This window comes from Rattus norvegicus, chromosome 7, assembly GCF_036323735.1.
Source record: "Rattus norvegicus strain BN/NHsdMcwi chromosome 7, GRCr8, whole genome shotgun sequence".
Taxonomy (NCBI): Eukaryota; Metazoa; Chordata; class Mammalia; order Rodentia; family Muridae; genus Rattus; species Rattus norvegicus.
In genome coordinates, this window is record NC_086025.1 from 17,047,443 (window position 1) to 17,075,411 (window position 27,969).

Here is a 27,969-nt window from a genome sequence, read left to right on the forward strand (position 1 = left end):
AACATGCCTTAAAATGCACATGTTTATAGTAAGCAGCTCAATAGTGTTCGGGATCTGTACACATCGTGAATCTGTCACTGCTGTCAAGGAAGTGAGCACACTTATCCCTAGTCAAAGTTTTCTTCTGAATTTGTTTAGTCCCTCCCCTGTCACCCTTACTGCCCAATCTCTGACCTGTTTCTTATCACTACTAATCTGTTTACATTTATTTATCTAATAGAATCCTGCTGTGAGGAACGTTGTGGAGTCACGCTGGCTTTAGTTACCATCATCATTTTGAGGTTAATCTTGGTATTGCATACATGAACGTTCATTTGCCTTCACTGCTTAAAAAGCACTGTGTTGTATAGCTACATAACTCCTTTTTAAGTGTTCATGGACGTTCGGATTTGGAGTTATTACAAATCAGACTTTCAAATGTTTATTTATTATTTTTAAATGTTTATTATTTCTTTTATGTGTATGGTTGTTTTTGTCTGCCTGTATGTCCTGCACCATGTGTACCTGATGGCCTAAAAGACCATAAAAAGACTCCGGATGCCCTAGGACTAGAGTTACAGATGGTTGTGTCACATGGGTGCTAGGAACAGAAACTGGGTCATCTACAAAAGCAAACTGTGTTCTTAACCCACCTCTCCTTCTCTCAAACCCTTATGTATTGAGACGGGATCTCACAGGCTGATCTCAGCTCCAAATGTAACCAAGGATGACCTTGACTCCTGATTCTCCTTCTACTTCCTCAGAATTGGGATTACAGGCATGTGTCACCCCACTGTGCTACAAAGTGAGACTTTTATAGACAGTCATATACATGTCTTCATATGGACATGCACTTTTGTTTCTCTTTTATAAATGTATATATAGTAGCAGGCCTGGGGCATAGGGAAAGTGCTGGTTTAAGAAGTTGCTAAATAGGGGCTCACAGAGATGGCCCTGCAGCTGAGAGTGCTTCTTGCTCTTCCCTGGGACCTGAGTTTGGTCCCCAAGCTCTCAAGTATGGTGAATCCCTGTTGCTTCTAATGCCAGTATCAGGAAAATCTGGTCAGCTAGGGCAGCTGTACTCACATGAGCATTCACACACACACACACACACACACACACACACACACACACACACACACACACACACACACACACACACACACAGTCACACAGACAGGCTCCTAAAAATAAGTCTTTAAAAAAAAACTTTTAAAAGGTGTCAAGTGTTTCCTAATCTGTCAGGCCATCTCACGTTCCTCTGGTAGGTTACTCTAGCTTACCTGCCCCGAATCTTTCTCGGTATTTAACACGACCAGTTGTGGATATTTAACAGGAATCTCTGTGATATTTCCCAGAAAAATAGCCGGGCTTTCTTACTTATTGCCAACATAGACCGTCTCTCTGGAGAAACCTTGGTGCACATATATTTTCTGTGGTGCTCTGTCTGTCTCCTTTGCATTGCTCACTGCCAAGTTCTTGCATGGTTTGGGGACTTAGACTTGACAAGAATGGTGAAGGATGGAAGACAGACAGATGGGCACATGGACAGAAAGCTGTGATAATGTGGTCCAGACTCACTGCTGGAGAAACCTCAGCACCCTGGAAGCTCAGTGTGTTCAGTATAGAGTTGAAGAGAGGCAGGGTGACTGCATTCAGCTGAACAAGGACTGGGCTATTGTACACAGATCAAGGTAGCATGGTTTCTGGGTCATGGCTGTATCAAGCAGACAGGTTTAGCTAGTCTTGGTAGGAGTACTCTCTGTAGGGGAGCAGTCTTCCGGCTACAAATATCCAGGGCAGAACATTATGGTGGACGTTTTCTGAGCAATTCTTTTTCTCCATGCCCACCAAAAGGCTGGTTAGTGACCATTTCACTGACAGGAGTGAGTTCCAGTCAGGACCTGTCTCTGATTATGGCTCTCTAGAGTGGGAAGGTCAGAGCCATAAGCTTCTTCTCAGAACTGTGACAGACAGATCCCCTCCACCTAGTGAACACTGAATTACAGCCTGCAGTCCTCCACACCTGCAGGCCCTCCCTTCTGCTTCAAATAGATCTTAAAACAGCAAGATAAGAGGAACAGCCAGCTGCATCTAATGCTTAAACATTCTAGGTCATTTTCTGTCTCTGATGACATTTCACTTGACCGTAGCACTGCACTTTTTATTTGTATGGTGCTCATGTGCGATAGTCAACTGGTCAACATCAATAGCACAAGAAATCTGAATGGAGGAAAATGTTAATGAGTTAACTCCTGCATTAATATCCTATAGGATGGTATATAGGGAGTTTCTTCATCAATGACTACTATGGGAGCATGGTGTCCCATCTGGAGATGTGCCAATAGAAGGCATCATTATCTGAGCAGGAAAGTCAGGTCAGCATGCCAGTCAGCAGCTCTCCTCTGCCACTCTGCCAGCTCTCTTTCACTCCCTGCCTACAGGATCATGCCTCGTCTGAGTTTCTGCCTTGACTTCTCGTCATAGATGGACAATGGTCAGGAAATAGGAGCCACATTAAATCTTGACAATGGTCAGGATATAGGAGCCACATTAAATCATTTGTGCTCCTTGTTGCTTTTGGTCATAGTGTCTGTCAAATCAATGCAAAGTAACTTATGCCAGACACACATTTTTGTACACTGGTCCACATCAGGCAGTGGTTGTTTTGTGGCAGAGCAAGAAGGAAGGGAGGCTGATAGACCCTCCCCCCACTTTTAGAAAGGGTATTGTTGGGCAGAACCTTGGGGGATGGGCAAGCCTAACTGTCAGAAACTGTAGTTTAACTTACATTGCCTACTTTACTGCCAGAGATGAGGTACTCAGATACTCTGCCTTTATCTCCACAAGAGGTTTCTCACTTTGGAGCATGGAGGTCCCAAGTCAGGGTTTCTCTGTGTAGCCCTGACTATCCTGGAATTCCCTCAGTACACCAGGCTGGCAAGTAACTCATGGATCCACCTGCCTATGTTGCTGGAAGTAAAGGTGTGCACCTCCACCACAAGGCTTCCTCAAGGCATTTGCAATCATTCAACTACCAAATGTGGAGGGTCTAGTGACCATCCCCAGGCACCAGGCACAGGGATAGCAGCTAATGGGAAGCAGGCCCAGTAGCCCAAGGGAACAAAGTTCAGAGGGGCAGGAGGAATACATTTAGACACTCTACACAGCGGGGTGATGGTCTTTCTACAGCAATCTCCCCTAAGGTGTTCAGAGCAAAGGATTCTTTTGCCCGTAGCACATTAAATAGGCAGCACAGATAGCCATAACCCCCTTGGTTTGAGGGAAGTGGGAAGGGAATCAGCCATGTTTGGATTCCTTTTGGAGTTAAATCCTAAAAGCACAGATAGACATAACCCCCTTGGTTTGAGGGAAGTGGGAAGGGAATCAACCATGTTTGGATTCTTTTTGGAGTTAAATCCTAATGGCTCCATATTCTGTGTGCAGGCCCCAGCCTATTGGCCTCCACAGTTGAACAGTGAAGAGGCAGGAAGGACTGAGGCTGCAGTTGACCTGGCCCATGATGAAGGTCCTGCACTGGATAACAGTCACTGAGAATAACTTGGGAAGGAATATGAAGGTGTCCTGAGGAGGCAGATCTAGGAGTGCACTTGACCTTTCTAGAAGGCCGTCAACAAAACTGAAACAGGACTCTGAAGACATTCCTGTCTCCTATGATTTAGATGATGGAAACTGAGTGTACCAAATAATGAAATTTCACTAGGAGCCTGGACAGAAGGTGGCCTCTATGCCAGGTGTCAACACGCCAGTCACAGACAACACACAGGGGAAACAACATCAGGCCTTTGGCATCAGACACTAGAAAGTACTGCTGTAAGGTCTAGTGAAAGAACGCTAGAATAGGTGTACTGTCCTATCGTCCAGAATTACAGGTGTGAGTGAGACATTTATAGTGACCATAGTTTTAGTTGCTGCATAGCTCCATGGCTCTGAGAATGTGATACCTCTGTCCAAGGGAGGACTGACCTAGCTGAATCCAACAGCGAACACACTCTGCTGTATGGGAGGCCATATGCAAGCACAGACCTAGGACAATTACACTGACCTCAGAGGGTTAGGGAAAGATAGCACAGTCCTCAGGACAGCAGGATCAACATACCTCCAGGTACAAGGAAGACATTTAGGATGTCTGTTCTGTGAATATGAATTTGATGCTGGCGTCTTGGTAGTCCTTAATAAAACTAAAATTCTGTCTTATTTGGCCCTCTCCAAGTATCCAGAACTGCCTTTTTCCTGTACCATGCATGGGTCATAAAAATCCACCCTTCCTGGAGGCAGAGGCTTACAACCAGACCCCAAAAATGTGTGAAACCTTCTGGGGGCTGTGATGCTGGTGGTATCCTAAGTCTGCTGGGCCTATAGAGGCAGGGAGGAGTATCTCAAGAAATGAGAGGAAGGTGGGTTTTCCTAATGGGCTTTTGCTTCCAAAGAATGTGGTGAGGATCTGTTACATCTAAAGAGAAATAGGTTTCTCATCATGAGTTCCATGATAGGTTTCTCCGTCAGGAGAACAATTAATCATCAAGGCAGGATGCTTCCCATTTGGAAGAAGAGAGAGAGAAAGACTTTAAACATCCTCTGGGACTTCTCCTATAACTTTCCAAAAGTACTTTCTATAAAGGGATATGGCAATGCCACTGAAGGAATGAGAGAGCACTGACTTAGGGTCAGACCTCCAGTTCATCATATGTCCCACAGCAAAAATTCATTCATTCATTCATTCAGTTAGTCATTCTCTTCCTGTTTCTCTCACACCTTTGTCCTTCCCTCTTCACTGAAGTAAAATGTGCCTACAATGTCCCTAGTGTCCCCTACCCACGAACCAGTTTTCCAAATAACACAGTTTGTGCTTTCAGCCTACAATAGCAGGATTCTTTTGGATTTAGTTCTTTGACCTCAATTCTGTGTGTCATGGCAGTCACAGAAACGTTGGCAGACTGCTGCCTCCCAGAGCACCCAACTGACATGCAGTATATTTACTTCTTCTGCACTTGGGTGGTCATGGGTTTGTTTCTTTTGTTGGGATCCCTATTCTACAGTTGTGCATTGTTTCTCCTAATCAACTCCAAAATCCAGATGATCCTGTTTAAGTGAGCCATAGACATCATTATATTCACTAAGGTCCTGTTGCGCTATACAAAGACCCTGGAAGAATAGCTAAGTGAGTCTTCACATATTACTGAGAACTTGAGAGCTTGGAATAGCTGGGACGCCTCAGGAAAGCAGCCAAGAATTTCTTGCAGATTGCCCTCTCTAGACATGAGGAGACTCAAGCTGTATTGCAAGGGCAGAAGAGCACGGCCTCCTTGTGGACACCTAGGAAGATACCAAGGTCAAAGATCCCACTATACTCAGGGTGTGCCCAAGAGTAGTGATATTAGTCCCTGAGAATCCTTTGACATGGGTCCAGGTTTAGCCCTCATAGAGGATGACATAGGGACACTCAGGAAGAAGTACAGGGTTACACTGAAAATAAAGGGAGGAAGCCTGCCCCGAAATGCTGTCTCTTAGCACTTGTAGGACAAGAGGGAGGAGGGATTACTTAGAGTCAGTGAGTGTTTAGGACTGAGCTGGGCACTTCAACTTCTGGGTTTGAGTATAAATACAGATACTCAGAGACATTCTCTGACTTTTATGTTAATAGTCCACCATAACGAGTTCAGTGACATTGCCCTACGAATTCCACAGGAGGAAAAGCAAGCATTTTTGAAGAGCAATGTACATTCTAAGGAGTGCAGGTTCAAATCAGTATCTGGGTAGAGGTCACACAACAAATGAGATTTCTGTGTCTCCTCTTTCAGCAGCCTGCTGCCACCTTTGATCTCCTGAATCAATTATTCCTCCCATTGCATCTTCGCAATTCTTTTTTAAAGACTACACATTGTTTCCAGACAAATCTCTGTTTCATATTGTCCACTGCGTCCAGTAGACTGCTTCATACTCCAGCATGAAATGGATGTAATTTGAAATGCTATCTTAATCAGTTGTGACGAGTGATATGCCTAGGATATAAGCCTGGGAATATTGGCATTTCATAGAGAATATGTACTTTTCCCTCTCCAGAGTCTGACTTATGTCCACAATAGAAATCACTTTGTCTGTGGTAGGCTAGTTTTGTAGACTCAAGCATTATTTTTTTTTCTCTAAAGGACTGCTTGCTTCTGAGTGTGGATGGGGTTTGTTCAGGCCTCTTTTTCCTTTTATGTGTCCTGGGCTTACATCCTCAGGTTTTCTCCTTGGACCAGAGGAAAATGCATTTGCAATTAGTACTCATCAGGTGACACATGAGCCGATGCCCAGGGACATCCATCCCTGAACTACAGAGGCTGTCCTTCTCTTGCTTTTCATATGACGGGGGCTTCATTCTATCAGCACTTCAGTGCATGCTAAACTCACAAGCTACAGACAGGAGGCCTGTCTCTAAACACAATTCCTAGGTGTGAAACGGTTTGCCATTTCAATCTTTGGAAGAATCAAGATGGAACTCTTTTGAACTGCAAGAGGTAAAACAACCCCGAGAGTCCTGCCTTCATTCTATCCTCTGCAGTTTGCAAATAGATTGCAAGCACCTTATTACCAAAATGGCAAGGGATCTGCTCCTGAACTTTGCTGCAGCTCGCATAAAGGACAGCCACAGAGTGACACTGGGAAGCCTCACTGTATCTGGGGCTCTCATTCATGGGACAGCAGAAGAAAATGTTAAGCATGGAGACAGTTTCCCCCATGACATTTCTTCAGATAGGTGTGGTTCTAAACACAGCAGCCTGAACAGGCATGAACAGAATCAGTGCTTCTTAAATTATTGGGAAAAATTGAAGGAAAAGGAATTTTGAGGATAGAAAAATATATGGCCATGGACCAAGTCTTTGTGAAGGCCTTCAGCCAAGCCCACATTTATGGCATGATCCAGTAGTATTAAGTATGTCTTCATTATTTTCTCATACTGTCACTTCTGCACATATGATATGTGTGTAATAGAAGTCACAGCACATGGAGGGCTGAGGTGATTTGGCCTGCATAGTTCTCACTTGGAATAGTCTGTGACTTTTCCTCACTCATCTTTGGTTTCTCAATATCTTCTAGCAGAGGCCTCTCTGGGGCAACTGGTCAAAAATTGGTACATGAGGGGGTTTATCTGGCAAGGTAAGGGACATGGAACTTTGTGGGTTCCTGTTAGGATGTTGTCCTGCAGCTCACCCTGTGTGTTCCCTATACAGAGGATGTGCCCTGTTCTCTTATCCCAGACAGCTTCCTGCCCAGACTGCACTCAACATTACCATTGCATGACTCCCTCAGGACAAGGTCTGGGGACCAAAAGGGTTCAGGTTCACAAGTTACGGCTCTAGCCTTTGAGAAGAACAAAGTCAAACACTTGATGCTGCTGTCTGCATAAGCAGCTGGTTTGGGCTTTGTTTGGGGGTTGGGGGTAGTATTGAATGCCACTGCGGTCTCTTCAGATAGTTTCTGTTCCCTTTCTTCACACAGTTAGCAAGGTTCTTCTGCCAGGATTAATATTCAGTTACTTTTCTTTAAGAAAACAGATGTTCTCATGGCACAACCCTTGAAAGTTGAATTCAGATGCTGGAGAACATCAATATCAAAACAATGTAGTAAGAAGCTTCTCTGTGCCTTCCTTGCCACTATATGCTTTTCAGGTCCCTGCAAGGCCATGGTAGGATAATTTACAGAGTCAAGCCTTCACAGCTATACAGGAAAGCAGCATGTACTGAATGCCCAGGTTCTTCTTTCTGAAGAGATTGGCCATTAATTGAGGTTGAGAATTTTCCTTGACCTCTGCTGAGATATACAGGAAAAATCCCACCATATGGAGGTGAAATTGAGACAAGATAGGTACATAAGAGTCATTTCGTTTTACAGGGGAAAAAAACCACATCTCCCTGGACTATAGGAACCAAACCCCAGTCCAAAGCACAAACATAACCACACGGTGTTTTCCTTTTTTTTCACTTATACTTCCCTCATGAATGATCCATGAGAACAGGACCTGGAGAGGTGGAGAGTGTCCCTCTCAATACCTCAGCACAGTGCCTGTCTTGACTGTTGCCTTCAGAGCCTTTTTCTTCCTAGTGACAATGATCAGCACCTATGTAGGAGATTGAATTAGGTTGGTCCCCCTAGGGTCACGTGCTTCAATACAATTCCTAGTTGGGACAACAGTTTAGGAAGAATTAGGCAGTATAGTCTGGGGAAGAGCAGTGTCCCTGGGGCTGGGTTTACAGGTCTCAAAGCCCAGGCCATTCCAATTGATTCTATCTCTGCCTCCCACTTGTGATCCAAGTGAGCTCTCAGCTGTTCTGTTCACAATGGTTTTGATGATACCAGTAGATACTCAACTTGTAAATGAGTTTAAAGCACACATTCACTTTTATACGTTTGCTGCCGGGGTCCTGGTGTCTTTTTGCAGCGAATGTAAGGAACATGCAGACCTTAGTAGCTATTGCTTTAGTGGATCCAATGCACTGAAATTTACTTGTTCAAAAGTCAAAGCCAGTGGATATTTTAGTGCTCTTTGCTGTCGAGTCATTAATATATATTTGTGAATGCTAAAGGCATGTTATTGAAGGGAAGGGCGATCCACTGTCCTGGACACTTGGAGTACTTATAAATCTCAACCATTACAAACATGAGCGGTGATCCTGCTATCAGAGGCTTCAGAAATGCAGCTTATCCAAGCTGAAGCCAGTGCTGGCTGAAGCAAATAGAGAACAACTGCCCAAGTAACCCTTTCTTCTAAGTGACCCCACATGCTCTCCTGAGCATGGAGCACCTGTGAAGTCAATGTTGAATAAGATAGACTCAGGTAGACTAATTCTGTGGTCTTTGCTAATTCCACATCTGGGTTACACAGGTATTTGTTTACGTCTTCTCAGGCAATGCCACCTTGGTGCACATATAATGCTTTAAAGAAAAAAGATACAGGAATATTGATAAGAATATTTCATTTAGATCCTAGTTATCATGCTCTATTAGCTTCATATGTCAGTCTGCAATTTGCAAAATGTATTGATGTTTAATGTCTCAATAAACAATGTCAAGATAGTGGCGATACTTTATGTCCGGCACTCTCTGCGAAAATAGTTTTCTTTGACTCCTCCACTTGCAGCAGGCCCTCCTCTATTCTGAGGTCAAAGAAGTTTCCTACAGCAACATACTGAGTATCTAGGTGGAAAGGCTTTGATGTAACGAGGACCTGGTATAGATTAATTGTAATAGGATGGTGTAATGTACAAGGTCAATGTTGTGATGAACAGTGCCATACAAGCATACCATTTCATTTCTTAATGCTTCCTGCCTGTTTTGGAGGACCTAGGTTCTTGGAAGATATGGGTGGGTGGGGGGTTGTGGCTTTTCTTCAGAGACTTTTGAAATAACAGAAAGGAAACAGGAAACAACAGGGAAGCTCTCTCTTATGCCCATTCTGATGAGACACCCAATTTTCTGAGAGGGTGATGAAGGTTTCCTTGTCCAAGTCTTCCTTAGGCAACAGTGGAATTTCCTGTTCTGATGTGCTCATGTGTTCACAGGGGCAGACCCATCTACAGAATACAGGGCACAGGCAGTATCTGCTCCTCCTCTTGGGACAGTGTAGAGCAATGGAAAGCATGGGAGCTCTTCTTGCCCCCTGTGTCCTGACAGAGTCAGGGCAGCAGGTCCATGCTCTCCTGAGGGCTGGTAAAGGAGGAGGACACTGTTGGGCTCACAGGCCCCTCCGTTGGGTGGAATACAAGATATGAAGGGGTGTGCAGGAGTCGGGGTGGTGGAGCACCTGGATCCACAGGCTTGGATGAAGTCTTAGATCCATGCTCACATCTTGTGTCTGTTCTTCTAGAGTAGTTAGGGCCCCATCTTTTCCATTTACTTTTCTGGGGATTCCAGTTACTTGACATAAAACTCCATGATTCAAAGCCTGTCCAAAATGTTAGAATCTGGAGAAGTCACAGTTTACATATTAACTTCACATTCATTACCCATGAATGTCCCTCAATGTTTTCTATGGAGGAACTCAACTTTGGGGAAATTGTATCTGGGGATTTAGACTTCAATTTGCCAGGAGAAGTGAGTTGCAATGTCATAGGTCCCTGTGACAATATTTGTCTCTTCCATGGTGTTTACTCTCAGTGCCTGTGAACATGTGGTCAGGTAATATAAGAGCATGCCCAAACTGTCCGCATCTGCCTTTTTTGCCATCAAATGGCTCATCTAGTGTGAGGTCTAGAGCATAATTCCCTTGGACCCATGCTGCCTTTTCAGGAAGATGCAAAGTCTGCATTGAGGTTCAGGTCATCTCTGTCTATTTCTCATCAACCTCTGACTTGCTGAGGATATTCTGGTGTTTATGTCTGCACAGACCAAGTTAAGGCTATGTCAGTAATTTATGGCTGTCACTATTTGCACAAATATTTTTGCCCCTTCTTCCTGCTTGGGGCCTCCTCCATTATTGGTTCAAGAAGTCCCCTGCTGGAGCACACTCAGTATTTACATGGACCCCCTTTGTCATTAGTAGGTCCTAGAAGAGGCTAATGATTATAGCATGGTATAGTGAAGAAGGTCGAGGAAGTGATGCACCATCCGGTACTTGCCTAGAAACTCATGGGTTCTGTGTCCTGCCTTGTCAGAGGACCCATATTCTTGAGACATATGTAGTAGGGTTTTGTCCTCAGAGACTCCTTCAGAGAGGAACAGGAAATCACCGATATCTTGCCCAGTCCTTGAAGCACCAAATTCTCTGAATGGTTCATGAGGGTTCCTTGTGCAAGGATTCCTTAGATGGCAGGGACATTGTCATTTCTGGTGTGCTGATGCAGACACAAGGTGCAGACACATCTTGAGAATGGAGGGCATAGGCTGTATCTCTGCTCTTCTTCTTGAGAATATGCAAAGCAAGGTCAGGCATGGAAGCACTTATTGCCCCCTTTTTGCCTGACAGTGTCAGGGCAGAAGTCCTATGCTATCCTAGGGCTGGATATGGAGGAGGCCAAAGTTGGGGTCACTCTCCAGTCTCTTTGGTGGAAGAAGAGAATAAAGGGGTGTATTCATGATAGGTGTGGCATAGGTCACGGATCTCAGGGCTGACGGAAGTCTTAGATCCACGCTCAAATGTCTTCTGTCCCTTTTCTTGTGAATTTTTATTTGTCCACATCATTTTGCTAAATTTTTCTTTTTTATGGAATGCAATGCCTTGAAAATATAGAATTCCATCCTCAGAACCTGGCTATAATGTGAGAATCTGGATAGGTCACAGTCGAGATAATTAATCACATTTCTTTTACCCAAAAATGTCAATATTTTGAATGGAGGGCTTCTTTTACAGAAACGCTGTGGGTCTGCAGAATTAAGTTTTCATTGGTTAACAGAAGTGAGTTGCAATGTCATAGGTCGCTGTGACAATCTATTTCTCCATTCCTTTCATGCTGCTTGCTCTGAAGTGGTGGGACCCTGTGGTGATAAAATAAAGTAACCTGCATAGACTCGCCACATGTGCCTCCTGGTTCACCTAATGTGAGCTCTGAGGCATGAAATCCTAGGTCTCATGCTGCAACTTCAGTAAGGGGCGGGGTCTGCCTTGATGGTCAGGTGAGATGCTATAAATTTCACATTATCATCTCCATCTTTTCAGATATTCTTGCATTTTATATCTGAATGGAGAAGGTCAAGGGCATGGTACTACTTTATGGCTGCCACAATTGCTGAAAATATTTTCTTTGCCTCTTTTTCCTGGTTGGACCCTTCTCCATTATTAGGTCAAGGAGTCCCCTGCTGGGGCACACTCAGTATCTTCATGGACCCCTTTGATCTTAGTAGGCCCTAGAAGAGGCTAATGCTGTTACGATGGTATAGGGAAGAATGTGAACAATGCGGTGCTCACTCCCATACTTTCTTACCCATTCATGGGGTTCTGTATCCTGCCTCTTTCACAGGACCCATATTCTTGAAAGTTATATAGCAGGGTTTGGTCTCAGAGATTCCTTGATGTAACAGATCCTTGACAGGAAATCCCTCCTTTTCTTGCCCAGTCCCTTGAATCACCCCATTCTGTAGGTGTTAATAAGGGTTCTTTGTGCAAGTATTCTTTAGATGGCAGGGGCACTTCCTCCTCTGGTGTGCAGACACATGGGGCAGACCTCTGTTGTGCATGAAGGGCACAGGCAGTATCTCTGCTCATCTTGGGACAATGTAAAGCAATGGCAGGCATGGAAGCACTTCTTCCCACACTGTGGCCTCAATGTGTCAGGGAAGCAGGCCCATGTTCTCCAAGGGCTGGTTATGGAAGAGGCCAAATTTGGGGTCACTCTTTGCTGGAAGAAGAGAATAAAAAGATGTGCTCATGATAGGTGTGGCATAGGGCATGGATCCCCAGTCATGATAGAAGTATTAGATCCATGATCAAGTACCTCCTGTACCTGTTCTTGTATATTTGAATTTGTCCCCATCTTTGGTATAGTTTTATTTTTTCAAGGATACCAATTTCATGGAAATAGAAAACTCCATGCCTCAGTGCATGTGTACAATGTGAGATTCTGGATAGATCACAGTCGAGATACTTACTTCACATTTCATTTAATTACACAAGAATCTTTCTTAATGCTTTGAATGGAGGGCCTCATCTTTTTCCAAACTGTGAGGATCTGGTGATTCAGATTTCAAGTTGCCAGTAGAAGTGAGGTTTAATGTTATAGACTCCTGTGACAATCGTCTTCTTCATCTCTTTCATGGTGACTCCAGCAAAGGGATGGGTCCCTGTGGTGATAAAATAAAGGAGCACGCTTAGACTTTACCCATCTGCCTCCTTGCCATTACATGTCTCACCTAATGTGAACTCTGAAGCATAAAATGCCTTGGTCCCGTGCTGCCTTTTCAGTAAGATGTGCAGTCTGCAACGAGGTTCAGGACATGCCTGTTTTATTTCGAATCAAGCTCTGAATCTCTGAGGACAATCTGGTGCTTTATATCTGGATGTCAAGGTTCTGGCAGTACGTAATGGCTTCAACTATTTGCAGAAATATTTCTTTGCCTCTTTTTCCTGCTTGGGTCCTTCTCCATTTTTAGGTCAGGATGTCCCCTGCTGGAGCACACTCAGTATCTACATGGACCCACTTTGGCATTACTAGGTCCTAGAAGAGGCTAATTGGTGTAGCATGGTATAGTGAAGAAGGTCAAGAAGTGATGCACCATCCCGTACTTGCCTAGAAACTCATGGGGTTCGGGTCCTGCTTCTTTCATAGGACCCATATTTTTGAAAGTTATATAGTAGGCTTTCATCTTCAGAGACTCCTTAACACAACAGATTCTTGACAGGAAAACCCTGATACTCTTGTCTAGTCCCTTGAAGCACTCAATCCTCTGAGGGTTTACTTAGAGCTCCTTGTCTAAGAATTCCTTAGATCGCAGGGGCATTTGCTCTTCTGGTATGCTGATGTGGACTCAGTGGGTAGACAAATCTCCAGAATGGCAGTCTCTGTGTTCCTTCTCTTGGGACACTGTAATGTAGTGGCAGGCATGGAAGCACTTCTTGCCACTACTGGCCTTATTGTGTCAGGGCAGCAGGCCAATGCTCTCCTAGGGCTGGATATGGATGAGGCCAAAGTTGGGGTTCCTCCCCTTTCTCTTTGGTGGAGGAAGAGAATAAAGGGATGTGCTCATGATTTGGGTGGCATAGGGCATGTAAGCCCAGTAATGACAAAAGTCTTAGACCCATGCTCAAGTGCCCTCTGTTCCTGTTCTTTTAAATTTAAATATGTCCCCCATCATTTTGCTGTAGTTTTACTTGTTCAAGGATTTAATTTCTTGCAACTATAAAATTCCATACCTCAGAGCATGTCTACAGTTTGAGAATCTGGATAGGTGACAGTCGAGCTAAGTACTTCACATTTCCTCTCATTACACAAAAATGTCTCAATGTTCTCAATGGAGGGCCTTATTTCTGGGTAAACTGTAAGGATTTGGTGGATTAGGTTTCTGGTTGCCAGAAGTGAGTTGCAATGTCATAGGTCTCTGTGACAATCTATTTCTGATCTCTTTCGTGGTCCTTCCACTGAAGAAAGGGGACCCTGTGGTGATATAATGGAGTAGCATGTCCACACTCTACCCTTCTGCCTCCTTGCCATCCTGTGGTTCCCGTAGTATCAGTTCTGGAGCATAAAATCCTTGGTCCTATGCTGCCATTTCAGTGAGGGGCAGTGTATGCGGTGATGGGCTGGTGACGTCTATGATTTTACATAATCCACTGCATCTTTTTGGGTATTCTCGAATTTTATGCCTGGATGGACAAGTTCAATTTTTGTGGCAGTACTTTATTGATGCCCATAAGTGACCAAGTATTTTCTATGATCTTCCTTCTGCAACATGCCCCCCTCCACAATTTGGTCAAAGACGTTTCCTTCTGGAGCATTCTCAGAAAGTAGATGGATCTTCTCTGATGTTCCTAGAACCTATTAGAAGCTCTTGATATTAGAATGGTATAGTGTTTCCACTGTTGGTATTTGTGGCTGGATCCTTCCAATGAGATATTTCATGACCTCTACAGTTTTATGATCACTAAGGCCTGTGGTTTTGTGTTGCAGGCTGGATTCATGGTCTCAAATGCATGCTGGTCATTTGGGAAAAGTATCATGTAATGATTCCTGAGTTGTTTTTTTTCCTGTGGTGCTGGCCCTAAGGCTAGGTTTCTTGGATGGTTCCTGACAGTACTTTACACAATTTAAGGCTTGCATCCCCACCTTCTTCCTGATCTATTAATTTTTCAATTATGTATGTTCTCATCATTGAACTTTGCTCGTTTGTCAGACAGGGTCGCTCAGAACTCGACATAACTTAGATTCCATCAGATACTCCCATATCTACACAAATATCTCCAAGACACTACCTGACATACCCTTACCTAACTTTATAAGAAACTGGGGATAATTCTACCCTGATATAATTATACTGAATTTTCCTATCTTCTACTGTTCTCACACTTCATCTGAATGGTTTTGAGAGATGTCAATTTTGAGATATTGGTTCTGGGCCCCAAGAGTATTTTTCTTCCAGTTAAGAATTTTAGAGGAAGTCAGGGAAGCACTTGCCCAGAGGTATTCTACATTCTGGGAGAAAGGCAGTTTGCGAGGGATGCCCTCTATTTGGACAGGAACGTAATTGGAGATAGACAGTCTATTTACAAAAAAGAAAGGCAGTTGACAACAGATTTCATATGTACATGGAGGTAGGCAGTTGGAAAGAGATGCTCACTGTACAATAAAAAGGCATTTGGAGAGAAATGCCAATGTACAGATGAGATGGCAGTTGGTGTCAATTTTGGATGTTCCGCAGCTCTTCTCACAAATGTCTAGAGTTGACACTTGGATTGTCGCTAAGTTTGTCTCACTAATGGAGGCATCAACCAAGGAGATGGGAAAATACCTGCGGAGAGAACTGCCACATAGTAGAAGACTTACTCCCAATTTTAGTAGTTAAGTGCCCTCTGTATTCAGATATTCCAAAATTAACCCTCCTAATATACATAACCTTCTCTAGAAATCCTTCCATGTTCCTGTAGAATGTTTTCCATTAGACAGACACTGGGACCCCTGAAGACCTCAGGGAATATACAGGTCTGATTTTCCTTGCCTAAGTTTAAGGGACTCAAAATGTATTGAGTAACTTGAGCTGACAATTCTGACCACTCATTTCCAAACATTTGAATATATGAACCGACTCTTTATGGAACCATAATATAAAAGATGTTCATTTTGAACCACATCCCCCATAGGCAGGCTGGGGCCTCCCTTACTCCAGCAGAAATAGGCTTGAGGGGTTGCTGGACAAGGCAACATCTAGTGCTCCTGTTCTCCATGGGGCCAAGTGGCTGCATCCTTTATGGAGCATGAGCTGAGGCCACAGTATCTCAGCTCCACGTCTCAGGTTACTGCCTTACCTACTCCACCCCAGTGTACTTTATGTAGCCTTGTTAGAACTGAGAACGGAGAGACACAACAGTAAAGAATGGCAACTGCAGACCTCACCCATTAGGAATAGAAGGGTAAACTTGGTGGACAGACACAGATGGCTCAGCAGAGTGTTTACTTTCCTCCTGCCATTTCGGTCACAGTGAAGAGAAGGTGACTGAGGGAGGACAACAACAGGTGAGCTAGGGATATTTCTCAACAACAACAACAACAACAACTACAACAACAACAGCAACAACAACAACAACAACAACAACAGCAAGTGACTTTGTGATAGGCAGAGGACTCTGAAAGTATGGCAAGGCCTGTCTGCTAAGGCTAGGGTACATGTAGTGGCTCTGGCATCTTCTCAGCTGGCTGAAGAAACAGGACATGGTTAATGGAGGAGAGAACAGAGTTCATGCAAGAAAGATCCAAATCCTCCTGGACTGGGACAGGAAATAAACTTGAAATTGGGACATCTGTGTCTGTGATGAGAGTGAAAAGACAATAAAACCTAACTACCCCTAAAAAGGAGAGCAGAGTATGTGGGTCTGTCTGGCAAAACGTCCAGTAGTCTTCTAGGTGGGGAGAGGGGATTATTGGAAAGAGAGAAAATAAAGACTCAGAAACAAAGTTTATCAATACTGGGCATATGCACAAAAATTCCCCTACATACAGCAAGGATACATGCTCCATTATGTTGATAACACCCTTATTTATAAAACCCAGAAGCTGGAAACAAACCAAAAGTCCCTCAGTAGAAAAATGGATGCAAAAAAAAATGATTCATTTACACAGTGGAATACTAGTCAGCTATTAAATAATATGACTTCATAAAATTCTCAGGCAAAGGGATGGAGCTAGAAAATATGCTGAGTGAGGTAACCCAGTCACACAAAAAAAACCCACACTCTTTGTACTCACTGAAAAGAGGATATTAGCCAAAAAGCTCACAATACCCATGATAAAACCCACAGACCATATGGAGCTAAGGAGGAAGGAAGACCAGGGTGTGGATGCTTCAGTTCTGCATTGAGGAGGTTACAGGATTATTGCAGGAAGTGGAGGAATAAGGGGACCAGGGAGGGAGACAGGAGGAGGAGGAGGAAATAAAGGGGCAATATAAGATAGTGGAGGAGATGGTAAAGAGGAAGAGAGGTTTAGGAAATGGATAAAAATAGGTAATAGGCATGATGAACTGGAGATGGCCACCAGAGGGTCCCACAGACCAGGAAATGAGAGGCTCCTAGGACCACTGAGAATGGCTTTAGCCTAAATATGCAGAGAACAGGGAGATAGATCCTGAAGAGACCACCTCCAGTATATAGGCACAGTCCCCAATGGAGGGCTGAGCTTGCCCATCTCAAAGTATTTTACCCAGAAATGTTCCTGTCCACAGGAAGAACAAGGACAAAAAAATGGAGCAGAGACTGAAGGAAGGGTCCTCAAGGAACTTTCCTACCTGGGAATCCACACTGTGTGCAGACACCAAACCTGAAACTGTTGCCTTTGTCATGAAGTACTTGCTAACAGGAACCTGGTTTGACTGATTCTTGGGAGGCCTGGTTAGCAATTGAGCAATGCAGATGTGGATGCTTGGAGCTAACCATCAGACTGAACTCAGGGACCCTGGTGGAGCAGCTGTCACAGGGAGTAGAGAAGGACAGGTTATTGCAACCCAATAGGAAGAAAAACATTGGCCTAACAAACAACCCAGTGGTCCCAGAATCTAGGCCACCAAATAAGGAGTGTACAGGGAGGGATCCATGGCTACAAGTACCTATTTGTCGAAGAAAATATTTTCCTGATAGCAAGGGGAGGATATCCCCTTGGTCCTGTAGAGGTTTGATTTCCCCAGCATAGGGAGAAACTGGAGAAGTGGGAGAGGATGGGAGGGTGGGCGAGCACCTTCATATAGACATGGCAGAGGGGTGTGAGGGCAGATGTGGGACAGGGGTTGTGGAGGGGTAACCTGGAAGTGAGATAGCATTTGAAATGTGAATGAATGGAATGCTTACTAAATAAAAGAAATGAAACAAAGAAAAGCAATGGCCAGGGCTGTTGAGTCCGTACCGCACGAGTCTCAAGGTTCTCCTGGACTTGACAATAGTTTATAGTATCATGGGAATCAAAGTCCCCAGCCCACAGAGATGATGACTGATATGTATTCAGTATCTCTAAGCATATGGAGGCCTCTCTTTTTCTTCCAGTTCCTTCCTTTAAGATCAACAAACATTGATCCCATTAACATGAGCTTCAAGTGTGTCCCTCATAACCTTCCATGAAGCAGCAAATCAGGAAATCTGCTGGTAGACCCCGGTCTGATTGACTCTAGCAGACAGTCAGGCATTCATAAAAGAAGGCAAAATTTCTCCCCACAAGCAGGTGGGCCTTACCTCAGTAGAGTCACAAAGTTCCTGCTTGTACAGCATCTTGTATCCAGACAGAAAGCTAAACCGGAGCTAGGCACTATGCTAAGAATCAGTCTTGGGGTACGAGTTTTCCTCTTGCTTTCTGAGAATACATTCTCACCACTAATCTGTGTCCCATCCCTTGTCCAACTTTCATGGCCCCCTGGATCTCCCTATGGAGTTACCACTTGGAATGGTTGCTTTAGATTAAAGGTCCAAGCAAGGGTGAAGACCAGAATACAAAACAAATCATGGCTTCGTACTTCTCTATATACACAGACAGATGGAGAGGTATTGCAAATAATCTAGCAAAAGAAGACAGACTCCAAGCAGTTCATATGGTTACTGACCCTATGGATGCCTTAGCAGGTAGAGCCCATTCCACTGAGCCCCTGATTCAAATTATGCAGAGTTAACAAGTTAGAGGAACCCTGGGAAAAGCTACCAGAAGCACTGTCTTCCTAAACAGGCAGAGGCACACACACCTTTTCCTTGACAAACAGGATATGTCAGTCTTGTACCAGTGTGCATATACCTAGGGGAGGAAGCATTCTACCTCTTCAGATCCTATGTTCCATGAGGTACAAATAAAAGGGTCCTTCCACCTGCAACCACAAATGAGATATTCACTCAGAGGTCCTGTGGACCCACTACAAGCTGAAGCCGAACTCCTAGTGTCCATCTGGATGAGCTGAGCTCCAATGTCCATAAGAGATACGACCAAGGAAAGAACCTAGAATGTACCTTGTCCTCACGTTGGTTCATGGCTAGACATCTTGTCTGCATCCACTGCAGCATCACCATGTCAAATCCTATTGTCCCTCCATCTAGATTGAGAGAGAGTCATGACCACAACTTCTCTGCTCTCTGAAAGAGGCTCTGTTGGCGTAGAGTCAGGCAGCAGGCTGGCAGCATTGAAATTAACCGTATTGAATGTGGTGCTAGTCCAGGATAACTGCCTAATTATTTGAGCTTTGTACTTCCACCTCTGTTGCCCCAGAGAAAGGCCAATACAGCATGGAACATGGACCTTCTCTGTAATCTTACTAACATAGGACCAGACATCATTCATCCCTGTTCCTCTCCTGGTGTCTCTGGCTTGCACTCTAGGGTCTCTCGTAATTTTAGTAGCATTTCTCTTACATAGTCATGGTTATTTTAAACCCTTTTGAGCAGTTTCCAGTAATCAGGTACTACTTCTAAACTCACATCTTTTAACCATTTTTAGATTCTTTTCCAAGATCTGAGGAAATAGCAAACAACAGCAAAGTTTCCTACTAGGTCCCATGAATTCTACCATGAGCTTGGCAAACACTGTCGAGGGCCTCATGGTCCTAGTAAGTGTTGGTACCTAACCAGTTTAGAAGGAAATAGGTCTGGAGAAAGGTGTAGGTATATTTTTGAGCTTGACTTTCTTGTCTAAAACAAGACAGCAACCAAATAATAATAACTGGGAACCAGAGCTCACCATAGAGGAGGGACAAAGGTCAGATTTATAGAGTGGGGCTGAAAACACAGATACTGGTTTTGTTTTTCATGAGTGGTATGAGCAATCCAAAATTACCAGTGCCCTGAAAGAGGGGCAAATATTTAGTCAGCTGTGTTCAGTGCAGGTGTGAGTTGTCTTGCACAAGAAAGCTGCTCCTCAACACAGGAAAAGTGGTCAGTGCAGCTGGGTTATCTTAGTCACCAGATTCCAAAGCACTGGGACCATTAGTTGGCTACCTGACTCCAAAACAAGGACACTGTATTTCAGACGTGCTCTGGAGGTTTTCATGCTAAAAAAGAGACAACATAAGCATGCTCTCCAGTAAAACTCCCATGAGGCATGTCAGACACTGCCCAACATTGCCTGGCACTGCCACCTGTTGCCCATTCAGTGGTGTGGACAAGAAAAAGACACCCTCCTCTGCCCTTGTACCTCACCACCTATGGCATGCATAACACTTGACTCTGGTGTGACTAGAACAGGAGAGCAGCCCCTGTCATTCACCTGCTAGAACACTCAGGAGTTCAGGTCCTTAACCTTGCTTGGGCAGCACAATAGATCTAGCCCTGGATAAATGGGCTGTGTATGAAAAGGCCCCAAGGGTTCTGTCTCTTGTCTGCTAGGCAGTGGTGAGGATGATGGAGAAACCCCTCTCCCCTTATTCATCATGATGTCTGTGGCAGGCAGGAGAGCTGGCCCTGTGCTCATGTGTAACAGACCTGGCCATGTCCTCACTCGCTGCAATACTCAAGAGACAGGAACTGGCGCTTCACCTGAAGAATAGGGTGTCACTGGCCATGTTTTCAGGGACTACAAGTTAAGCAGTCTCCTTGAAGGGTGCTAAAGCCATCAGCCTGACAAGATACTTCTCAGGCACAAATCCAGGACTTTTAATTGACACCAATATCTAGCTATTGGTGAACTTCTGGAGTGCATGCAGGGCCAGTTTTATAGATCTAAAAGTCCAGAATGTCTATGATACAGATAACCACCATGACAACAAAATGTCTGAGAAGAGGTCCATTGAAATTCCAGTGTTGATAGAGTAGCTGAAGCCTCATACCACACCAAACAACCACCATAATGAAAATTTGCAGATGAGAAGGTGTGAATGCCATGGTGACATAGTATAGCTTCCACAACAATCATTTTCCACTATTATTGGGGAAGATGGCATGGGGTAAGTACGGACAGGAGAGGAGAGGAGAGGGAGATAGTGAGATTGTGTCTTGTGAAGGGAAATATATACACACACACAAACACACACACACACACAGAGAGAGAGAGAGAGAGAGAGAGAGAGAGAGAGCACACTGACAAGTGAGCAGGCGAAATTGAATAATGTTAAGCACTAGAAAGATCTTTAAAGCCAAAGTGGTAGTTAACTAGTCAATGTCTGAGAAATGGCGGTGTTGTTTGAAATACAAACTCACAGTGATTGTCAGCGTATGCATGAGAGTAAGCAAGCTCGTACCAGAGGGAATCTTATGAACAAGGAAGTGGGGATAAGGACTGGAAATCCAACTACAAAGTGAGAGACCATTGGCACTTGACAGCTGCTGGGAGAGGGAAAGGCTGTTTTTGATGCCAAACCCTGAGAGGTCAATGATTCTCCAACTCACACTTCATGACTGAGATTAGTTGGGTAACAAAAACTGGACCTGATCGAGAGATATGAAGGTAAAGGGAGAGGAGGAGGGAGGGGGAAAGGGAAGGGGAGGCAGAGGAGGAGCAAAACAGGGAAGGGAGGGAGAGGGAGAGGTTGAAGAAGAGGAGGAGGATCAGAGGGGATGAAAAGGAGAGTGAGACTGGTCTTCAGTCTGGACAAACCAACCTCTGTTGACTAGTTTTGTTCTTGATGCTTCCCTAGGACACTTTCAGAGGCACAGTGCCATTACCTATACTCAGCTGGAGCCCTGTTTTCTACATCTTCTGACTCCTGGATCCCCAATGGCTGTGACTGATAGGGCACACATGGGATTAATAGGGGACTAAGGGGCATTTGAGGACTCCCATCACTGAAGAAGGGTTCATCGTTTCTCAGAACTGCATTCACGGCTGTGATTTAATAGAGCTCATTGATGACAGGTTGAGTGTTTTCAGCTTTGCAGTGTGCCTAGCATTATGTCTTCATCTGCATCATGACTGTGATCCATATGTAATGTCTCACTAGGAAATATTTGATTGCAGAAGAAGGAAACCACACTAGCTGTGTGTAATTCTTGTTCCCAGTGGTTCAGCTTTTATCCATACTTAGAGGATCAGAACTTGTAAGATGCTCAACCACAGGTGCAGAGACCATCACACCCAGTTAGCACAGTGTCTGGTAGGGGAATCCACCTAGAGATGTAGATTCACAGGTCACCTCCACCACTGAGGCTCTAGTCAGGACCCGGAGCTGATTTACCTTAGATTCAGTTGAAGGAGATGGGGGAGGGGACAAAAATCACAGGAAGAGTCTGTGGTCTGAAAGACTTGCTTTCTCTGAAAAGTGTGGCAGGCATTGGTAATACTTATGTGACTTGGAAAGGAGAGTAGACACATGACTAATGGAATGACTCTAGAGCTGATAGGGAATTCTGTGACTTCCATTTCTCCTTCTGTGAGAAAATAATGAAGCCTTAAATAATGAATAACTTAAGGAATGGTTTGTCCTGGCTCAGATATAATTATGATATAGTATCTCAAGGTGGGAAAAGCAGGGTATTAGCAGAAAAAGCAACTGATTTCCCTGTGTTCATGGTCAGGAATCCCAGGCAGCAGATGCTTGAGAATCTTGTTGCTTTCCCAGTTTGATGCAGCTGGAAATAAACCCCAAGGAAATGTTCCAAAAATAATGCAGGATGGACCTTATGTTCCTTAGAGAAAAACATCTCAAAAACACAGATACTTGCCCAAATGTTTGCACCTAAGCGCCTGTCACAGTCACCAAGAAGGTTGATTTCTGGGAAGCTAAGGAGCCCATAGAAAGAAGTACTTTACGTTCAGAAAGTTTATTGTTTGATCAAGACAAATGCTGACCAAAAAAGGAGCTGGGAGGACACAGAGCACAGAGCTTGGAAATTGCGTGTGTTTGTTTGTACTTGCATGGCAAATGGAGGGGCACTATTGGAGGTGTGTGCTTGTTGGAATACGTGTGTAACTGTATGCGTGTGTTTGGAGATTCTCCTCCTATCTGCCTGGAAGGAGTTTTCCGTTTGCCTTTGGAGCATGATGTACAACACTCAGCGCCTCAACTGCGCTGCCTGTCTAGAAGTTGCCTAACTTCCCACCATAATGATTTGGACGGAAACTCACAACCATTGAGCCAGCCACAAGAAAATATTGTACATGACAAGGCAGTAATATATTACCTTTGTCATGGCGTGTTTTTACAGTAGTAGAAATTCTAACAGAAATTGCAGGGGAAGTAAGCATCATCTCTTTCCAAGGGAATAAATTATTGAGAGATGCAGAGTGGATCACAAGTAGAAGGCTGCTGTGTCGCTCTCTCTCCTTTGCACACAGTTGAAGGACTGTCAAACCTGCATAGCTCACACTGAAAAATTCCAGGAAACTCCCCAGTGCATCCAAGTAGGGAGAAGACAAGGCTGAGGAGAGCAAGGAGATGCTGCCAACGCAAGCAGGAGGAAAAGTAGAAAGGAGAAGCCAAAATCGAAGACAGAAGAAGCAACGAAAGGAATGGAAAAGACTTGTTCCTCCAAAGCAAAAGCAGTGAAAGAGAAAGGGCCTTCTGAAGTTGATGTGTGTTCTGCTAAATCCAACAAGGCCAAGAAGGAGGATGAGCCTCAAGACCACAATGCTTGTAAAAGCAAAACATCCCAGAAGAAAAGGAGTCCCTTGAGAAGAAAACAGCCAATGGGAAAAAAATAAAACAGAGACAAAAACCAGGAAGTTTCTGAAGCAGAGGCAGACATGCCCAAGCCCAAGGAGAAGAAAGGGAAAGAAGTTAATGAGACATGGGAGAGAAGAGCCCAGGCTCAAGAATGTCCTCTCCCATTCCGAACCAAACTCCAACTCCAGGGATGCTCCTGGGGAAGAAAATAGTAATGAGATAGAAAAGGAAATACTCATGGAGAAGAAAGGATTCTCTCTAATTTTCCCATACGCGAAGAGACTGTCAAGCTTCTCAAAGCTCAAAGCTTGAGGGGTGAACTACCCGTTTTTTCTAAAAGCCAAGACATTCCATCATGTATACAGTGAGACAGACTTCATTGCCCAGGCATGGACAGTAAGCAGGAAGACCTTCTCCTTTGCCATCCCTTTGACTGGGTAACTTAAAGGTGGACTTCAAGAGAGGAAGAGAGGCCAAGCCAATCAGATACTAGTGCTGCACCTACAAGAGAATTAGCAAATCAAATGAGCAAAGACTTCAGTGACATCAATAAAAGTATCAGTGTTTTTTATGGTGAAACTCCCTATGGTGGTCAACAAGAACAAGTGCAGAGTGGGATATCCTGGTTGGGACCCCAGCTCGTATTGAGGATCACTTGTGGAATGGCAAGCTAGATCTCACCAACCTTTAACATGTTGTCCTAGATGAAGATGACCAGATGTTAGATATTGGTTTGAAGATCAAGTGGAAGAAATTTTATGTATAGCATACAAGAACGATTCTGAAGGCAACCCGCAAACATTGCTTTTTCTCTGTAATCTGCTCTCATTGAGTATTTAATGTTGCTAAGAAATACACAAAACCAACATATGAACCGGTGGACCTGATTGGAAAAAGACTCAGAAAGCAGCCTTAACTGTGGAGCACAGGAGACAGAGAGGACAGTGGTGAGTGGGGATGTGTTCCGAGGCTACAGTGGTCATCAAGGGGACATGTTCAACTTCTGTGAAACCAAGAACAGTGGCAGGAGCTGTCACAAAAAACATGCATAAAGCAGGAATGCCCAGTCCTTACATGGGGACATTCTGCAGAAGCAAAAGGAAATCACCCTGAAACGTGCTGAAATGGCAATTTCGTGGGTTTACTGGCTGCAAGTGGGTTAGACATCCCCGAGGTTGACCTGGTTGTTCACAGCTGTACACCAATGGAAGTGGAGTCTTTGATCTTTCAATAAGAAGAGGCAGAGCTGGAAGGATAGGGGTTTGAACTGCTTTTACCAAAGAAGAGTACCAGTTACCCCAGGTGGAGTGGAAACCCAGCACTAAATTTGAGTGGATAGGTCTTCCTTCTGAAACAAATAATGAAAGCCTCCAGCAAAGATGCCATCAGACTATTGGACACTGTGTCCCCACTGCTGTTGGCCATTTCAAGTGGTCAGCTGAGACGCTGACTGAGGAGAAAGGAGCTGTAGAGACCTGGTAGCTGCTCTATCTCCACAGATCAGGGGCCACATCGGTCGACCAGTGCTCCCTGATCCACTGCCCAGCAGCCTTTGAGACCATGTAACTGCAGTGCTTTGTTGAGATGTCCAACTGAGCTATGCTTGGAAGGAACTTGAGGAGCAGCTAGGCAAGAACATCGATGCCAAAATAAAGGGGATGGTCTTCCTCAAAGGAAAACTGGAAGTTTGTTTTGATGTCTGCACTGAAGCAGACACAGAAACACAGGTGAAGTGGCACGGTTGGAGATGCTGGCAGCTCACCGTGGCCACTGAGGAGCCAGAGCTGAAAGGACCCCCAGAAAGATATCAAGGGGGCAGGGGCAGCAGATGGCAGCCATGGTGATTTCATGGGACAGCAGGGTGGAAGCAGGAACTTCCTGGATCAGGGCAGGGACAGCAAGGAGGAAGTAGAAACTTCAGAGGACAATGACCAAGAGGTGACAACAAAAGGTACCAGATCCACAATCAAAGGCCAGAAGTGGAGTTTATAGTAAAGTATTTGGTCAATGAGTAGAGCCAAGAAGAAACTCTTCACAATGGGCACCCCAGGGTCCCTCCTGCTCTCAAAGTCCCCAGTGCTTCATTCCTTTTAGATGATTTACCAGCTCCCCTTCCTTGCAGAGAGGTTTCTGACCTGTCTGAGTAACCGTCATTCTGTCTTCCTTTTGGAAAGAAATAGGAATGGATGGATGAATGAGTGAATGAATGAATGAATGCATAATGTGAGGACGACAAAGTAATCGATCTGATATTGGGCCCTCAATGCACTTCCCAGGTGCTGCTCCTCTAACTGGAGTCTCAGGAGCCAATAGAGCAGCTGGGGAGGTGATCAAATCTCTCTCAGGTTGCAGCTTTAATGCACTTCCCTGTGCAGCACAGTACTGCCTGTAATTGCTAAACAGTAAATATCTGTCTCTTTGATCTGCTGAAGAAGAAGCTCAGAGAGGCTAGTTTCCTTTTCACAAGAATGGAAAGTTCCCTGAGGCCCAGAGTGGAGACAGCCACTATGGTTTACAGCCTTGTCTGTTTGGTACATTTCATGCTGTGACCTCACAAAGAACCACTTGGATGTAAGAATGAGTGTCCTCTGTATAAGACAGTGGACCAGCCTGTTGAATTTGTCCATAAGGACCGGGGAGCCGGTTAATGTTGACCTGTGGGACTCCTTGATAGCTGTGTATTTTGTTAGTTGACGAGTTATTGTACCTCACAACTTGTGTTCACCAGATCACAGGGATGGACATCACTTCTATTAAGAAGACTTTGGGCAGTCAGTATAAGGTGGTTTTCTTTCTTGGACAGGGTTCATATGGCAGGGTGAGATTGGCCTGGCACCGGAGAACGCAGGCCCTGGTTGCCATCAAAACGGTAGAGATCTGTAAGAAGACCATCAGGGCAATCCTGTCCGAAATGACCACTTTGGAGTTACTGCACCATCCAAATATAATTTCCCTCTTCCAGATCCTGGTTACAGCGAACCAGATTCATTTTATTTTACAATATGCTCCAGGAGGCAACTTAGTAGAACTAATAAGTGAGGAGGGCCCGCTGCCAGAAGAAAAGGCGAAGAAAATGTTCGGACAGATCGTATCTGCGATAAGATATTGCCATAGTCTGGACATTGTCCATCGTGACATCAAGCCACAGAATATACTGATAGATGGAGAGGGCAATGTTAAGCTGATCGACTTTGGCCTGGCAGTCAAATGCAGACCTGGTACATTACTGAGTAGGCACTGTGGAACCAGGGGCTTTAATGCCCCTGAACTGGTATTACAGCAGCCATATGATGGCAAGAGTTCTGATGTGTGGAGTTTGGGCGTACTCCTATATTTCATCACCACTGGCTACTTTCCCTTCAGAGGAAACACCATCAATGAGATTGAGCAAAAGATTACAACGGGGACCTATACCGTTCCACATCACCTGTCTGGGCAACTCGAAAACCTGATACATCAAATCCTCACGGTTTCCCCAGAGATGAGGCCCTCTATAGAGGAAATTGAAAATCACCCATGGATCAAGAAATGCGAGTTTAAAATCCCGACAATGACTGACCCAGATTACAAAATTATAGAAATGCTCTGTGCGATGGGGTATAATGCCAATGACATCTTGGAATCCCTCCAAAAGAAAAGATACGATGAACCAATGGGGGCATATTTGAGCTTAAAATATCATGTAAGCAAAGGGTATGATCTTGGATATATCACTCCAGCCAAGCCTGGGGATCCGTGCCCTCCGCCACCCCCATCACCAGCACATCCCTCTGTCTTTGTCCTTCCTCTCAGGAGAAGGGCCAGTGAACCCATCTTTGGCCACCACAGACCTCCCTCAAGAGAACAGAATCCTCTTGACCTGATTCTATCAGGACTCAAGATGAGCAGGTGTGTCTCCATGCCTCCCATTTCGGTATACTATCCTAAGAAGGAGAGAAGCACTTCTACCCGTGCCCTCCACTCAACACCTGTGGCCTCCCCATGTGTCTACAACAACATGTCGGGAGTTGAAATAATCCTGCCACCTAAGCAGGACATTGAGATGAATACGTCATCTCCCCCTCAGACGATGGGATGGTTTAAGAGACTCCGCAAAGGAATCAGAGACTGCATTTCAAGACTTTGCTGCCTCCCTCGGGCTCCAAAGAAAAAAACCCAGCATAGATCCTCCAAGAGAGTGGCCCCCCTGAAAAAGGCAGCAAGCAGTACCATATAAAAGGTAAGCTAATGTGGGAGGGTGCACCTCCACTCTGAATTTTATTTTCTCTGTCTTTATTCATGTATTCT

At 44.6% G+C, this 27,969-nt stretch overlaps 1 protein-coding gene and 1 pseudogene across 21 annotated transcripts in view; both read left to right on the top strand.

The window, feature by feature from the left end:
• Positions 1-366: 366 nt before the first annotated feature.
• Positions 367-27,969, top strand: part of LOC134479832 (putative sperm motility kinase W) — a 51,256-nt gene continuing 23,653 nt past the window's right edge. For 18 of the 21 annotated variants that reach the window (XR_010053602.1, XR_010053599.1, XR_010053612.1 and 15 more), the window contains exon 1: positions 374-27,901. Coding sequence is in view for 1 of the 21 variants with exons in the window: in XM_063264531.1 (XP_063120601.1) it covers positions 26,420-27,898 (1,479 nt within the window). In the remaining 20 variants the exon portion in view is untranslated. Of the gene's footprint in view, positions 27,902-27,969 lie in introns of all 21 variants that reach the window. The other 3 variants (XR_010053613.1, XR_010053614.1, XM_063264531.1) reach the window with 2 other exon arrangements.
• On the top strand, positions 21,018-25,526 carry Ddx21-ps5 (DExD-box helicase 21, pseudogene 5; annotated as a pseudogene).